This window comes from Halichoeres trimaculatus, unplaced genomic scaffold (assembly GCF_033239565.1).
Source record: "Halichoeres trimaculatus isolate MK-OKI-2021-1 unplaced genomic scaffold, fHalTri1.1 fHalTri1_scaffold_3, whole genome shotgun sequence".
In the NCBI taxonomy this organism is placed as follows: Eukaryota; Metazoa; Chordata; class Actinopteri; order Labriformes; family Labridae; genus Halichoeres; species Halichoeres trimaculatus.
Window position 1 is genome coordinate 18,569,217 of NW_027437181.1, and position 14,869 is coordinate 18,584,085.

At 38.2% G+C, this 14,869-nt stretch overlaps 1 protein-coding gene across 1 annotated transcript; it reads right to left on the reverse strand.

Annotated features, from left to right (window-relative positions):
• Positions 1-1,405: 1,405 nt before the first annotated feature.
• eif4g2a (eukaryotic translation initiation factor 4, gamma 2a) lies at positions 1,406-8,518 on the reverse strand. Its single transcript, XM_074666519.1, has 21 exons — positions 8,449-8,518; positions 7,614-7,719; positions 7,418-7,474; positions 6,039-6,164; positions 5,787-5,889; positions 5,542-5,673; positions 5,376-5,442; positions 5,143-5,294; positions 4,882-4,992; positions 4,617-4,799; positions 4,370-4,511; positions 4,078-4,241; positions 3,884-3,991; positions 3,621-3,731; positions 3,437-3,541; positions 3,145-3,360; positions 2,786-3,044; positions 2,492-2,696; positions 2,149-2,357; positions 1,920-2,041; positions 1,406-1,578 (listed from the first exon to the last, which is right to left on the reverse strand). Exons 1-21 carry the CDS (start codon positions 8,516-8,518, stop codon positions 1,513-1,515), a joined length of 2,814 nt encoding a protein of 937 aa, XP_074522620.1. The 3' UTR covers positions 1,406-1,512.
• Positions 8,519-14,869: the final 6,351 nt, after the last annotated feature.

The following is a 14,869-nucleotide window of genomic DNA, read 5'->3' on the forward strand; positions in this document are numbered from 1 at the left end:
GATATGCAGAGATTTTTAAGATTTGGTCATTGGACTGTATTCAGAATAGATCCCATAAATCACAATCTGTAAATGAGGGGATCAGAGACGAAGCAAAAAGAGCTTTTCTCTTTACCTCTAAACTTTACTTAGATGATCGTCCTTAAAGGACTGACTCTCTGAAAAGTAAGGTGAAGCTTAGCTGCCTTAATGTCATTAATAATGGCCTGTCAACCTGGCTATCAGGGCCACAACCAAGTGTGCTAATTCAAGCAGGTTGATTGTTCCATTTCAGAAATTTAGAAAAACAGCTAACATGTGAGAAAAGATGGAGTAAATTTAGCCCAGAATCACCAAATATTTTGGAAGATTTCCTTGAATGAACATACAGAACTATTAACTTATTACCGAGACAAGAGATTTCAGAAAAGCAAGTGCAAAAAAGTTCAAATAAAAAAACAAATCCACAGGACAACAAACTAAACCGTTAAACTTTATTTGAGGTTGCTCTGTAGTTGTACACTGGACCTGCTGCACTTAAAGATAATAACACTCGGGTTCGGGTGTACACATACAGCGCACTTGTTTTGTATAATTTCATGAAGATAATAAAAGACCATTTAAAAACCTGACAAATATGGCAAACAGACATAAAATCTCCACATGTAGTGGTGAATAACTGTAGCACAGGAAACTAAGCTTTGGCTGTCTCCAAGTTAAAATCGAGACATTCAAGTATAGTCCGAGATACATTAGAGGTATATCCATATGAATTGATAAATTAAAAAAGGCCACACAGATTCAATCCTAACAGCACAAAAGAGTCTACGTAAAAAAAAGCTCTTGATTCACTCAACTCAATGCAGGTAACTGAACACACACTCAAGTTAAAAACAGACCATAATTGTCAGACATCGTCATATCAAGATAGTTATGAAGGTTCAAACAACATGGTGCTCTGCTTCCCGAGCAAGAAAACCGCAACCTAAAGATTGTTTCAACAAATCAAGGAAAGTGTGTTTTACTATTGCAACGACTCATGATGTTGAGCAAAGTGCATTAAAAACTGATAAACACATGCAGATAAAAATCTGAGACAAGTCTTTTTGCAATACATTAGAGCCTTTTCTCTTGTAAACAGTTTTTAAGGTAATGGCAGCACTTGGTGACTCCGACCAGATGTAAAAGGTGACACAATGGCTCCGGTTTAGGTGCTGGTGCAGTTTCCTGCACAATACTGCCGACTGTCTATAAAAACATAACCCAAGATGATTGAAATGTATAAAAACACCTGCCATAGGACATCGACTAGGATTGAAAGTTAGAAAGTAAAGAATAAATAGTATGATGGTGATGCTGGCTTGATTTGGCAAAACCTGTCTAAGAGGAATGAATTGTAACAGTGGTTGAAAAATATTCATTAACAAAAGAAGAGGCTATTTTTAGGACACTGGAAAGCAGAAGGACACAAAGAAAAGTCACAATAAAAAAAAGAAACAATTGCATCCTGATAACATGGCTTGGGCCTGTCCCTTAGTAATCTTCACCATCTGACTCCTCCTCCTCTGCTGTCTCCAGCCAGGTCAGCCACTGGTTTACCTGTACAACAGAAATCCTCATTAAACTGTGCTGTTTATGATCAACAGAGGATAACACACACACAAGCCTCAATTTTTAAAGACCATCTGGACATTTACTTTCACAGACATATTTATTTTAATTTGTTACTTTATTAAAAGGGTTTTTATTAAAAAAGCTTCACAGTTGTGTACAAGTGTCTCCTCAAAGACTTAACTTTATAATAAAAAGGCAAAAGCCTTTAAAAGAAACATGCTGCAGCATTTCTTCTGGTTATCACTGATATCATTTCAAGCTGCTATTGTTTTGGAGTGATGTACTCTGTAAGTTAAGTACCCATTAGCTTAGTGCATTATAATTACCTGAAATAACGCTTTTCCTTTCCCGGGATACTCCTCGGTGACATCTTCTTTCCATGAAAGGAAAGCTTCTTCTTCAATTATTTCCATGTCGTAGAAGTTGAGAAAGTAGCGCAGTAACATGCCTGGAAAAAGAGAGCAACTGATCAGTGTCTGCACTACACCTGCTCTGAATTGAACAGCATCAGTAAAAGACAACTCTGTGTGTGTGTGTGTGTATGTATGTGTTCACCTTTAGGGAAACCCTTTGTGTTGCAGTGGACCTGCAGGGCATAGAGTGCACCAACTTGCAGGTTGATGTGATCATGTAAGAACTTCTGCATCACTGGCTTGAAAGACAGCAGCAGCTGCTTCTCTGCATCCTGCTGCTCCTTGCTGGGTGCTGCAAGCTGCTCTTCATCATCATCAGGGTTAGTCTCGTAGGTAATGTACTGCAAGAAGCTGAAAGAAGAGATAACCAAAACACTGTAACACTTATGGAACCAAGTTTGTCTTAAGTCTGAAGTCAGACTAGCCATAAATAGACTGCGTTAGAAAGCAAATCAAGTGTTTGGTTTCACTTGAACATGTTTTACCTGGTCATAAGGATGTTGACGAAGCCTTTGTCAGTGTGCAGTTTAGGAGAGATGTTGTCTTTAATCCACTTGTATATGGACTGTGGAGAGGGATCAACTTTAATCTGCTTAAGCAGCTCCTTTTCCAGTTTCATGAGTGGGAACAAAAAGCTGAGGCCTTTGCCCTCCAGAATCTCCAGCATCCTGTCTTTGTTCTGGTCAATTTCTACACAAGTGTAAAAACATGACTGTGAGTCAAAAGGCTGAAATGTACAAATATGGTCAATGATGTGGTCAGTTAGGGTTTGAACATACCAGGAAGCATCTTCTGCATGTTTACGGTACTCTGCTGGAACAGGTCAGTCAGCCACTCACGATCCTTCAGTTTGACCATCTGCTGCAGGCAGAGCAGGAACAGCGGGAAATGTGCACCATTCTCCAGCTGGTGGGCCAAATCTGAAATGCTGACCAGGTCTGCGATGATTGCACGTGCTGCAAACTGTGCCAGGTAGGACTTTACCAGTGGGACTTCTTCCTCAATCTTCGGACACAGGTCAAGAACACTCAAAAAAGCCTGGAGAAAAAAAAAGCATTTGTTAAAGCTTGACAAAGGCTCCTTCTCAACCACTGATGACTTATGACCTGAATAAAGACCTGAAGGGTGCTACACTGACCTGCAAGAGGTTTTCACCACTAACAAGGCCTTCTGAGCAGAGTGTGTGGATCAGGTTGCTCGTTTGCTCCTTATCCTCATCTGAGCGATCAAGGGAATAGACAACCATCTTGTTCAGCATCTCAGATGAGAAGTGTTTTGGAGCCTTCATCTCTCTCACAGCATTGACTGCTTCATCAATGTTCTTGTTGTTCAGGTAATCTGCAACCAGTGTTTTCTAAAAAGGGAAAGGATGTTTAGATATTGTATAGCTGCCTGTATACTGAACATGAAGGCAGTAGAGCGAAACTTACTGTCATTTTGCGCAGTTCTTCCTTGGTAGGAGGAGCTTTTTTGTTCGACTTGGCAGGTTTTTCCTGAATAGGTGGAGGGTTGATCTTCAGGCCAAGCTGTGGCGACTTAACAAAGGCAGCCAAATTAATACATGCTCACGTGGACCTGTGACCAGAATATCTGTGTTTAACATAAGTGTGTTACCTGTCCTAGCGGGGAGCCTTGGGCACTTGAAGGCATCATAGTCATATGTGGCTGCAGCTTTGGTGCTTGCTTCTTGCTCAAAATGAAAGACTGTGCTGGTCTCAGACTGATCTGTAGAAGATAAAAGCCCACTGTTATCACTGATTCACATTTCTTGGGTTAAGACTTTACACAGCATAACCCATCAGTGTGTTCTATTTAAATACAACCAAAATGACCTTCAATACACAAATTTAAGAGCCATTTAATGTAAGAAAACCTACCTCATCAGCATTGACCTTCCCTTTCTTGCTGAAACGTGGAGCCATATCCTTAGACTGCATCTGCACTGAGTGATTCTGTTTATGGCTGAAAACTGGAGAGCCCTGTCCCTTTGAAAGAGATTTTACAGACTCAGTTAAGAACATCAATTCACAATAATCAAGTATGATAAAACACATCAGTCAACAGCATGTACCTGGTTTGGTTTGATGTACGGCTTACTTCCTGCTTCAAACTGAGGTTGATGAGCACCATTACCGTTCACAGTGTGACCATTGTAGTGGGGGTTTGTACGATGACGTCCCATGGTGGGGGAGTAGTGGTCTTGAATGACTCCTGGACCAGTACCTATGCCACACCCTAACAACAACAAAACCACAAACTTTTAACCACTGCTGGAAAGGACTGATTTTTTTCCCCCCTCACTGCTTCAAAATAGTCATATAACTCTCTTATATTGACTGAAGGTCTCAAAGGCTGTAACATACCAGGCATTTGTCCAAACATATCCGCCAATCCACCGAGAGTTTCTCTGTCAAACTTAATCTTTGTTGGCAGGAAAGAGGAGCTCTCCATGAAGAAATCATTCCTCATTCCATCAGTTGGTGCAGGAATATACACCCCTAAATCCTGCAAGGTGGAGTCAAAGTCTTAGAACAATGGCTGTTCAAGGCCCAAAGAAAACTATTCATCATTCGCATACAGTTCATGTTCAAGTGTGTAAGGTAGAAATACCTTCACTGCTTCCTGGCGGATTTGATTGATGGTCTTTGGTCCGTTGTCCACTTGAGCCTTGCGGGGTGCCCAGTTGTTTTCTCGTAGCTCCACTGTATTCTGCAGCAGGAATCGAATCCTTGCTGGCAGCTCCTTGCTGTTAGTTAAAGACTCCATGCGGCCAAAGTACTGATCCATCAAGGACTATGTGGAGAATTTATGTTACTAAACTGAACAGAAAGTTTCACAAATGTATTAACACTCAATTGTTTAACTTAATACTCACCTTAGCCTTGTCATGATCAAGCTTAGGCCCAACAGTTCTCATTATCTGACAGAGGCATTCCAGATCTTCACCCATATCCTTAAGTTGGACTCTCTTTTTCTTATCCAGCAGCTAAAAAAAGAGTAAAGAAGTAAAAAGAAGTAAGTACAATGAAAGTACAATGTACCAAGACTGGTAACCTTATCAAACCCAATTTTAAAGAAACAAGTATGTACAGAGTAATGATTTCAGCCCAGCAAATTTCCATTTTTCAACACTTACTGTTTTGATGCACTTATGAAGGATAGATTCATGGATGAGGTTGAGTTTTCCAAGTTCCCCAATGAATTTGATGTTGCCAAGCATCTTGATCTTTGCAACAGCACGCTGCTCTTCCTCATCAGGAGTGAGTGGGCTGTCATGTTTCTCAAAGACTGGAGAGAGGGGAAATGTAGGTTAGATATATGAAAGCATTCGTTTTTTGGGAAATGACCATAAAAACTGTTTACACTTACTTTCGACATTTTTGGAACGGTTCTCAAACTCATCCTGAAGCTTGGAAATAAGAAGCCTTTTGAAGGTCTGTAACAAAGAATTTGTTAAAATTCAGAAAATTTGTGAAACCAGTAAAATGACACAAGGTTACTGATCAAAAACATTTTTAATTTCGTTTTAACTTACATTGGTCTGCTTTTGTGAGGACTGATTTTCTGTTGGGGGGCCTTCAAAGTTAGGTGCATCCTCTGCCAAGCGTTGACATAGCTGAGCGTACAACTGGCTATACTTTGGCTCTTCAAGGGCTTTGTCAACAATCTAAAAGAAAACTCATTGAAATTACGAATGTGGAGTTTTACAAATTTAGTGCCCTTTAAGGGACTGTAAAAACATAACGATACAAATTATGGGAGGCTAAGTAGAATACTCACCAAAAGGATGATTCCTTTTAGGACAGTCTTTGAATCCAAACCCACATTGAGGAGCTCCAGGCATAGTTTGTCAAATTTGTCAGGAGTAAGCTTATTAAGGATGCTGATGAAGAGAAGGACAAGAAATTAAGAAATGTTGAAAAGAAAAAACAACATTAAATTAAACTAATAATTAATTTTTAATTTCTTGATTTCTTTCTAAATTCTCCTGTAATGGTTTAAATATCTGTGAATAAAATATGCGCAACATACCCTCTCACTTTTCTGAAGATTGGGTCATTTTGCCCTTTTTCATTGGAGGAGTTTGCATCTCGTCTAGTGCTTCGAGAAGGGACCCATCTCTGAACGCCAGAACCTGGGGTTTTCCCCAGGAACTCGCTGAAATAAAGACAAAAATTGCAAAATTAAAAAAATATTCACAATCTTATATATGGCACTGTAGGCACTCAATTTATGTAACAAGGCCCTTTTCAACTGAACAAAAATACCACATATTCTTCTAACCCTACTTAAAAGATTTTAGTTACTACATTGAAGCTAGCTATGCCGCATAGAGCATCAACTGCTTGACTGCAAAAACCTCTGATGTGCTACACTGTGCTGACATCAAGGAACTCTGATTTTATTTCATACATAATAAATACCAGCATATCCTGCTGTAGGTTGGTGAAGCAAGCTAATGAAGCGGGCGTTTTTCCTTTTCAGACACAAATGCATTTTTGAGGTTCCGTTTATATTCACAACTATGAACTGTATAACACACCTCCTAATGTAAGCATGCTCTTGACTCTTGCTTTAATTCTAAACATCAAGTTATTTCAACCTTTTACATTTTTTCTGATGCTTGGATGACAACATTGAGCAGGACAAGACATGAATTGGCAGTCTGTCAGGAAATATAGAAGAAAAAAGATGGGAGTATACATTTTTTAAAATAAAAAGTTAAATACATATAATTTAAGTAGGGCTGCAGCTATCGAATATTTTAGTATTCGAGTATTCTACTGAAAACCCCATTGATTAATCGAGTAATCTGATAAAATACATTTTTGTTTAGTTAAAGAGCAGTTATTTTTCAAATGAATTTTTTTCTCTTTAAGAAATAGACTTTTCTGATACAGCATGTCAATAAGAACACTTGCTTTGGTAGCGCCAAAATTTGTAAACACACTTTGACACATTTTTTGTGCCTTGTACATCTGATCAAATGTTGCGGACCCAAATGGCACCCATTTCGTAGAATGACCCATTAGTCTCCAAACTCCAGAAAAGAAGCTAGATTCGTTCCTAGTTGCTATTTTGTGTAAGATGAAGCTTGATGGGTCTGAAAACTCTCTTAATATGGCCTCAGCTCTATTTGAAATACCACTCTTTGATCTTTTTAAAATTAAAAGATTCCTTGAGGCAGAGAAAATTACTCGAGTGTTTTTTGTAATCGAGTACCTCGAATCTAAATTTATGTCAGAAGGATAAATTTGCTTTGTCTCTCAATTGTGTTGCCAAATACACATCCAGTTAAATTAATGTGGGGAAGCAATGTGCCATCTTAAATGGCATGTAGATCTTATTTATAAAAGGGGCAAAAAACTATAAATTTTATGTAAAAGGAAAGTTTGAAAAAAAAAAATCACCTGTTGTCGACAGTCTTGGGATAGTGCTGAGGTGCACCCCCACCTCCTCCCCCCACACTGTGATAAGAGAAAAAGGAAAAGGGTTTTAACTTAACATAAACAGAAGTGAATGCGCCCATCAGGCTTTAAGTGGGCTGTTAGAGGAGGAGGGATTCCCAATATACATTGTCACCGTAATGTAGTAATGTGTTCATACCTGAAACGAGAAGGACCCCCTTGTGCAACGACACTCTCCACTTTGGCGGCTGGACTAATAATATCTGAAAAGAATAAAGTTTGGGGAGTAGTGCAGGAAAAGCGACCTGGGGACAGATAAAGAAGTCATAAATTAGATGACAGCTAATGGATGTAAGATGATGACAAACACACTTGACGACGATCAAGCACAGTGAATAACTGACACATACGGTGTGCTGGATTATGGCTAAACGATTTCGACCGAAAACCGGAGCACACGAGAGCCCACCTTGCACGTGTCCGTAGAAGTGAATGCCACACGATGGTGGGACTAGCACGGCAGGCTAATGTGGTAGGTTGTGCTAACATGTCACGTTTGAAGAGTTTCGTCTGGGACTGTTTCCCAATCGCTTTGTTTATGTTTCCTGTTTCCTTAACCCAGCCCTAAGCCGTAACCGCTTGCTTTCTGGGAATCTCGACAGTAATTTAACATTCACTTAAGCAACCCAAGCTAACCTTGTCTAACCCAATCCTGACCTAAATAACTGAGGGCAGCACTATGGCAAAGATAAATGACAGCAAATATCTAGATAATATGTGACTTGTCAAGACTCGACGCTGGTGATATTCTGACTCAAGTCACTCATGTCATTTTGACTGAATTAAAAAAATACTAATCACATAACTCTTGTAGGAACGTGCTCTCACATTATTCATACCCTCCAATTCTAGGTTCCCAAAAACGTTGGAAACATAATGTCAAACCTCTGGGATTTATCAGTTTATCATTCATGTATTAGTAGTAATCAACCAAAACTTGTATTTAAGTATAAGTAAAATGGGTTAAGACTAACATACTGAACACCCATCAGCTGATTTCATGAGGTCTTTGTTCAGACACCGGATGTCCACACACAGCGACATCTTGAGGGGTTTTGTTCGACAGGCCGCCGGTAAGCCAACAGCTAACTAGCTGTTAACGACCCTTTAAACCAGACCAGGTTTGTCTCGCTATATCACCAGCCTTGTTAAACTGAAATTATCAGCGATGTTAGATACATTTAAACATGTCTTAATTTGTATCCCATTAGATCATCGACCCGAGAAGAACTTCAAACTAACAGTGGTTAGCTAACGTTAGCAAGTCAAAGAAAACACTGAAATATCCTACCTTTACAAAGGGAACGTCAGCTTATATTTTTTGTCTTGTCGACAAAAAAAATGAAAAAGAAGAAAAAATAGAAAAAAGAGCCCGTTTATCGCGTAGAAACCTCGAAGGTTTGTGATTATTGTTGAAACACGACGGCTTAGCTGTGGAGGCTACCGGCTTCCGAGAAGAAAGAGTGCTGACTGTTCGGCTACGTTATGCGGAAGCTGCTTTTAGTGTGGGGGCTGACGGAGACGTCATCGTCCCACCTTGTCGACGTCGCTGACAGAAAACACAATTTCGCAATCCTCTGGGTATGTCAGTCAAAAACCCCGAGGCTTCACCGGGGCTTCATTCACCTCTGTGGTATACATTTTGAATAAAAGCTATATCATTGAGGAAGTTAAAGTTACAGTTTATGCCTTTTGAAACCTGGAAACTCTTTAGCTCTGTGTCCGGTAATATTTCCCTGTAAACTTAGAGGACGCAATTGTGAAATTAACGACCAATATTGACTCATTCCACAATGTATAATTTTGATCATCTTGGTATTTTAAAGTTAGAACAGTTTAAGTTAGTAATCATAAGTAAAGCATAAGTAATCCCTGGGGTTGGCGTATAATCTACTCTTTAAAATCATGATAAATATCGAACTGATTTTTTATTTTCATTCAGTAATTGTACATCTCGCCTCTTAATTTCATCTTAATTTTAGGAAATTATGCATTAATGTTTCATACCACATTCTGAATTCTTGATCAAATATTTTTCAATTTCCTTTGAGGCTCTTCAGACAGTTTCTCTATTTTCTTTGATTTCTCTTTTGGAATTGCTATCAAGTGACGACCATCAAAGCAGAACAAGACTCACTAAGTTGTAAATTGTCTAGATAAACTATATTGATCCTTTTAAGGAGACCTAATTTCCTTGCCCACCTGTAAAGTGATGTTCAGTCACAGGGTTATCTACAGGGCATCAAGTCAGGAGCCCAGAGGGAGTCAGTGTTTTTGCTTGAGGATGCCAGGAGTACAATCAATAGCTATTGACTGAGGACTGGAGAAACAACTACAGCTTGCACAGTGATGCCACAATCTTACTTTGGAACATTTGTCATGATTACGCCATCGCTGAATGCTAATGACTAAATTTGTTTTCATCCTTCTTAGTTCTGTGAAGTGTGGAGGTACAAATCATATCGCTTGCAGGCCACTTTTGCTTGAAGTCTCCAGACATATAAGATGTTTGTTATTACTCTGATAATAACAACAAATAATCATAACATGTATGAAAATGAATGGTGTCATAGATGTAACTTTAACTGTCAATACCTGAGCTTCCCAGTAGCACCAAATGAGCAAAGTAGCTTTTTATATACTTTTTAAGCCCTTTCCTCAGATTGGTATTTAATTTTGTTTATTGTATAAACACCTTAGTTTAGCTTAATCTGCACTTATTTTATGACCTAGTGTTGCTGATTTGGGGTCATTTTACTGTAGTGTATGAGCTCTGTGGTTCTATTGTTTCATAAGAAGTTTCAGGATTGAGAGGAATTTAATAACACCTGTGTTGTTGTACCTTGACTTCACAAGATGAGTCACTCCCAACATCTGCCAGTAAATTACTGCAGGGTATGACCAGACTGGTAACGCCTCTGTCAGTGTCAGGTTACACCGAGCAGCCCATTGTCAAAGATAAGCCGTCATGATGGTTGTCCTCATTTACATATGACACAGACATATTAAAAAAAAAAAAGAACAAACAAACAAAAAAACGAGTCTCAGTTTGTTCCAGGGTGTAAACTATTTAGGCTTATGACAAACAAACTTTTTGAAGTGATACTGAAGCTTCATAGTCAATCATAAGGCAGGTCGAGTGGTTATATTGATGTATGAAGAAACTGAAATAAAATTTATGTCATGAAGTTATTCATATAGCAGGTCTAGTCATATTCCTTTGAGAGAGACTTACAGTGTCATCATGAGCAAGCACTTGGCACCAAATCCAGAAATGTAGGTCTGTTCATTTAGACTGACTTCTTCTGATGTGGTTAAACCTGCATGATGAGTTTCTCTGGGACTCTTTGTATTTACATTATGTTTTGATGCTAAAAACAAACTGGACTTGAGTGATAAGCATATGATATACTAAACACTCCGGGGTGTTAAAGTAGATATGTCATTTCTAATCTCTTTTAACTGTCTGTACTGGTAAAATGTAATAGTGTCTGCCTGCATGTTTATTGTCCCTTTTCAAATTATTTCATTTTGTAGTGTAAACACAATAACCAGATGGTCTATTTTACACCAAAAAAAGGAACAAAGTTTAAGAAAAATATCTTCATATTAATATTATGATTTCATCTCTCACGTTTACACACACTAATATCAGAAATCTGTCTCCTTATCATGTAATTAATAAAACCCCTAAAAGTTAGATTAAGTTACCTTCTTATGTCCTGGCTTCAGAAGTAAAGATTAAGATCCTTTCCCCAATTATCTACTTGTTTTTACAAGACAAGCTGTTATGATGAATGTGGTGTCTTGGAAATAACACACTATCAGAAGGTCTTGTTCATTGGCTTGTATGTACACGATACCATGAGCTTATCACTGAGGGGAAGATGACTATGTGTTGCTATTATTAATCATTATCCAGTCACTTTCAGAGCAGTTGTTTCATCTTGTTTATTCCATAATTCTCCATGTTAGTCATGGGAGCATTAGACTTTTTCAATGCCTGCGCTCATTTGCTGTTGCTCTCTTGAGGGTCATCAATCATTCATCAAAAGCAAAATGAAGCCAGTTGTCAGACAGTAAACACTGCTCTCCAAGTTAATTAAGCCCAGTGTGGCAATAAAATCAGCAAAGGCTAGCACTGCATAACCGTTGAGCTCCACTGTGAGCTGCTGTGAAGTTGGTTGTTATTTCATTGCTGTCTCATGATGTAGTTTGAACACTGTGTGACTTCTGGTGTGAAGTAGAGCAATGCTAAACGCAAACTTTCTTTTTACAATGGAGCTGTCATCACATAAACATGTACTTAAGTCGTAAGTAAGTAAGTAGTATCTGACTTAATATGTGTTAAACAGAAAGATGTTCAGACAAATATATAGACTGTATGTGTACACAGTGCTATATTCAAAAGACAGACTACTAAGAGCAGTTTAGTATAAAGCTCATCCAGTATGAAACATTCAGTAATAAAGTAGGCTTTGTAATGATAAAAGCACTGTGGGCTTCAAATAATACATAATTTTTGATACAGAGTCAGGATAAGCTCTGTAAAGAATTCTGATCAGGGAGCAGAGTAAAATACAAAAATTGCTTTCTTTCATGCCCAAATGGGGAATAAATTCACCCAACACAGTGGTCTTTGTAAACAACCAGTGGTAAAAGATGGGAAAAATCTTATGTTTCTAAAATATTAAAATATCGTAAGAAATGAGAAAGAACTCTGTGAGCTGGGAGACATGGGGCTCTGTCAGATGATAACATGAAGTAGCATTCATCTGCAGCAGCTTTGAGTTTAATGTAATGTGTATAATACCGTAAGGGAGCTGTATGAATGTCCTCCTCTGTATAAAGAGATGGAAGGTAAAAGAAGAAGAGTAAAGTTAAATTCCTCAGTGGAACCTCCTCCACTTTACTTGAGTAGGGAGACCGGGTATGGTTGTGACACTTTTTGCTTCAGCACTTCTAACTCACTGAATTTTTGAGTCACAGTTCTTAAACTTAAATGTAAAACTCACATTTGTTTACTACAAACGGCATCAATTCAAACCTCTGCAAGAATATCACAAACCTCACAAGGTGATGTCAAATACATGGTGGTCCTTTGTTACAATCATCTCCACTACTGGGGTAGATAGTAACACACGCTGGGGTAAGTTGTAAACATTGGATAAAAAAAGCAGAGGTCACACCCTTCAAAAAGAGGTTGAAATAGAACAACCCAGAACAATGTTTCTCTCTGTGACTGTATGCGTAAAGAACACACAAGTCTAACAAAATTTGTGTGTGTGTGTGTGTGTGTGTGTGTGTGTGTGTGTGTGTGTGTGTGTGTGTGTGTGTGTGTGTGTGTGTGTGTGTGTGTGTATTTTAAATTCCAAGTCACAAATGGTTGTTTGTAACCCTAGAGTTGTGGCTTTTTTTTTTCTTTTTTGAGGTGCAACATATCCTCCTGCTGCTCAGACAAAACCTTGCTGCTGCTCCAGTAACCTACACTGAGATATCACTGGGTCCAGTAAACTGGGATCTCACTGAACGCTCAGCTTCTGCAGTCATTTGTAATAACATGACTGATCTTTGTGACTTCATCAGATGCTTTTTTAAAAAACATCTGCAGGCATACCTCTGCCAGTCTTTTTTTTTGTTACCACTGCCTAGGTGTTATACAACATTATTAAAATCAAGAAAATGTTCTGAGTTGTACCCAAGGGCACGCTGTGACACTTTTTTAAAGACATGTTACAACCCACCCCACCCCTGTCAGCCAGTGTTTAGCTAGCTGTATTAGCATAGTGGATTGAAATAAGCAAGGGGAAAATGTACCACATTTTGCCTGCGAAACTACAGTTTATTCTGATAAAAATCAAATGTTTTTTATCTGGAAGGGTATAAGTACAAAAAAATATAGTCTTAGCCAGAAAATTTACTTTTTTTTTTTTTTTTTTTTTTTACCTTAAAAATCATTTTTTTCTTTATAAAATCTGCATCTGTTTCCAGGCCTGACAATCACATGTGATCAGGGTGGAAGTGGGTAAATATTGAAATGATCATATGACTCTATCTTATCACTAATTGGCGGTGTTAAAACACTCCCCATGTTACAACCACACCCGGTCTCCCCTATCCCTTTTTTGGGGGTAAATTTACGACTTTTACTCGACCATAATTGAAACACAAATGTACTTTTAACTCACCTACATTTTGATAAGTGCTCCAACCCTGGTTGCTCAGAAGCCATGAACCGTTGCTCAGTGCTGTAGAGTTGCAGCCTCTGTAGCTGTTGTGTCTCCAAAGTGTAACATAGTGGTAAAACTGAAATCTTGAGGATTGAATGTAGCATTGACATTGTTAAAGGCATAAAATGTCTCGATACGTGAATAATTTTACACGCAAGCACTACAGTAATTTGACTCAAGTAATAATTGAACCAAGCAGCCTTCATCACTCAACTTCCAGTAACATTTGACCAGGGGTGTCCTCTGACTCAAGTAATAGAGTTATGTACTCTTTCCACCACCCTGCTAAAATACTGATTTGAAAATCCACCTAAATCTTCTTCCCTTGGCTCATGAAATACATTCTAACATATATTTATTTATCTTGTTCTGTTTTTAATTTTACCATTGAAGGTGACAAATAACCAAGTTTTCACAATTGTATGCAAATACAACATACTGGTCTTATGACTTTCCATTTATCAAGTTATTGTAGAGAAGTAAAAAAAAAAAATTACAGGACTTTAATTAGCATTTTAATTAGAGCCATCTCAGAAGAACAGAAACCATTAGGAGAGCTTTATCGATTTAGTTTTGTCACATATTCAACTTAATTAAAGTTGGACTTAAAAAGTTTTTAAAATCAGTTTGCATGTTTCAAGTCAAAGCTGGGTAAAAGCAGTACCATTAATATAACTGCATGAGCAGGACAAAATGAAACCTTTTCCAGGATTTGTATTTTGGAGGCTTGATATATTTTAAAGCCAGTAGAGGGTGCTACAGGGCTTTCTTTGTCTTGACCACCCAAATAGGAATTGTTTGTCATCAGGATCCTTGGTTAAAGAAGTTTTTTGCATTTCAAAGAAAGTCCACAGTGATGAATGTGACCAGGTTGGAGGTGATAAATGAAAGAATCAATGTTGACAAAAAAGCGCCTCATTAGGTCTTTAAATGGCATACAAATTAATGAGAGCCATTTGTTTTACATTAAAGGTGGTTTTGTTTCATAATATCCACAATAAATCATCCGCATTAAAGGATCATAATTAGTCATAAATCATTTGATGGGTGTATGATGAAATGAAATGAGTGTAATGCCTGAACAGCACAGGCTAATAAGTTAACATTAACGATGGCTTGTGGGAAATGCACAAACAATGCTGGATACTGCAGCAACTGAAATGTG

Coding starts and splice junctions, on each gene's coding strand:
- eif4g2a (XM_074666519.1), bottom strand. CDS start 8,518: ATGTCGCTGTGTGTGGACATCCGGTGTCTGAACAAAGACCTCATGAAA. Junction 7,720..8,448: donor AGCTGATGGGTGTTCAGTAT/GTTAGTCTTAAC, acceptor ATCTGTCCCCAG/GTCGCTTTTCCTGCACTACT. Junction 3,992..4,077: donor CGTACATCAAACCAAACCAG/GTACATGCTGTT, acceptor TCTCTTTCAAAG/GGACAGGGCTCTCCAGTTTT.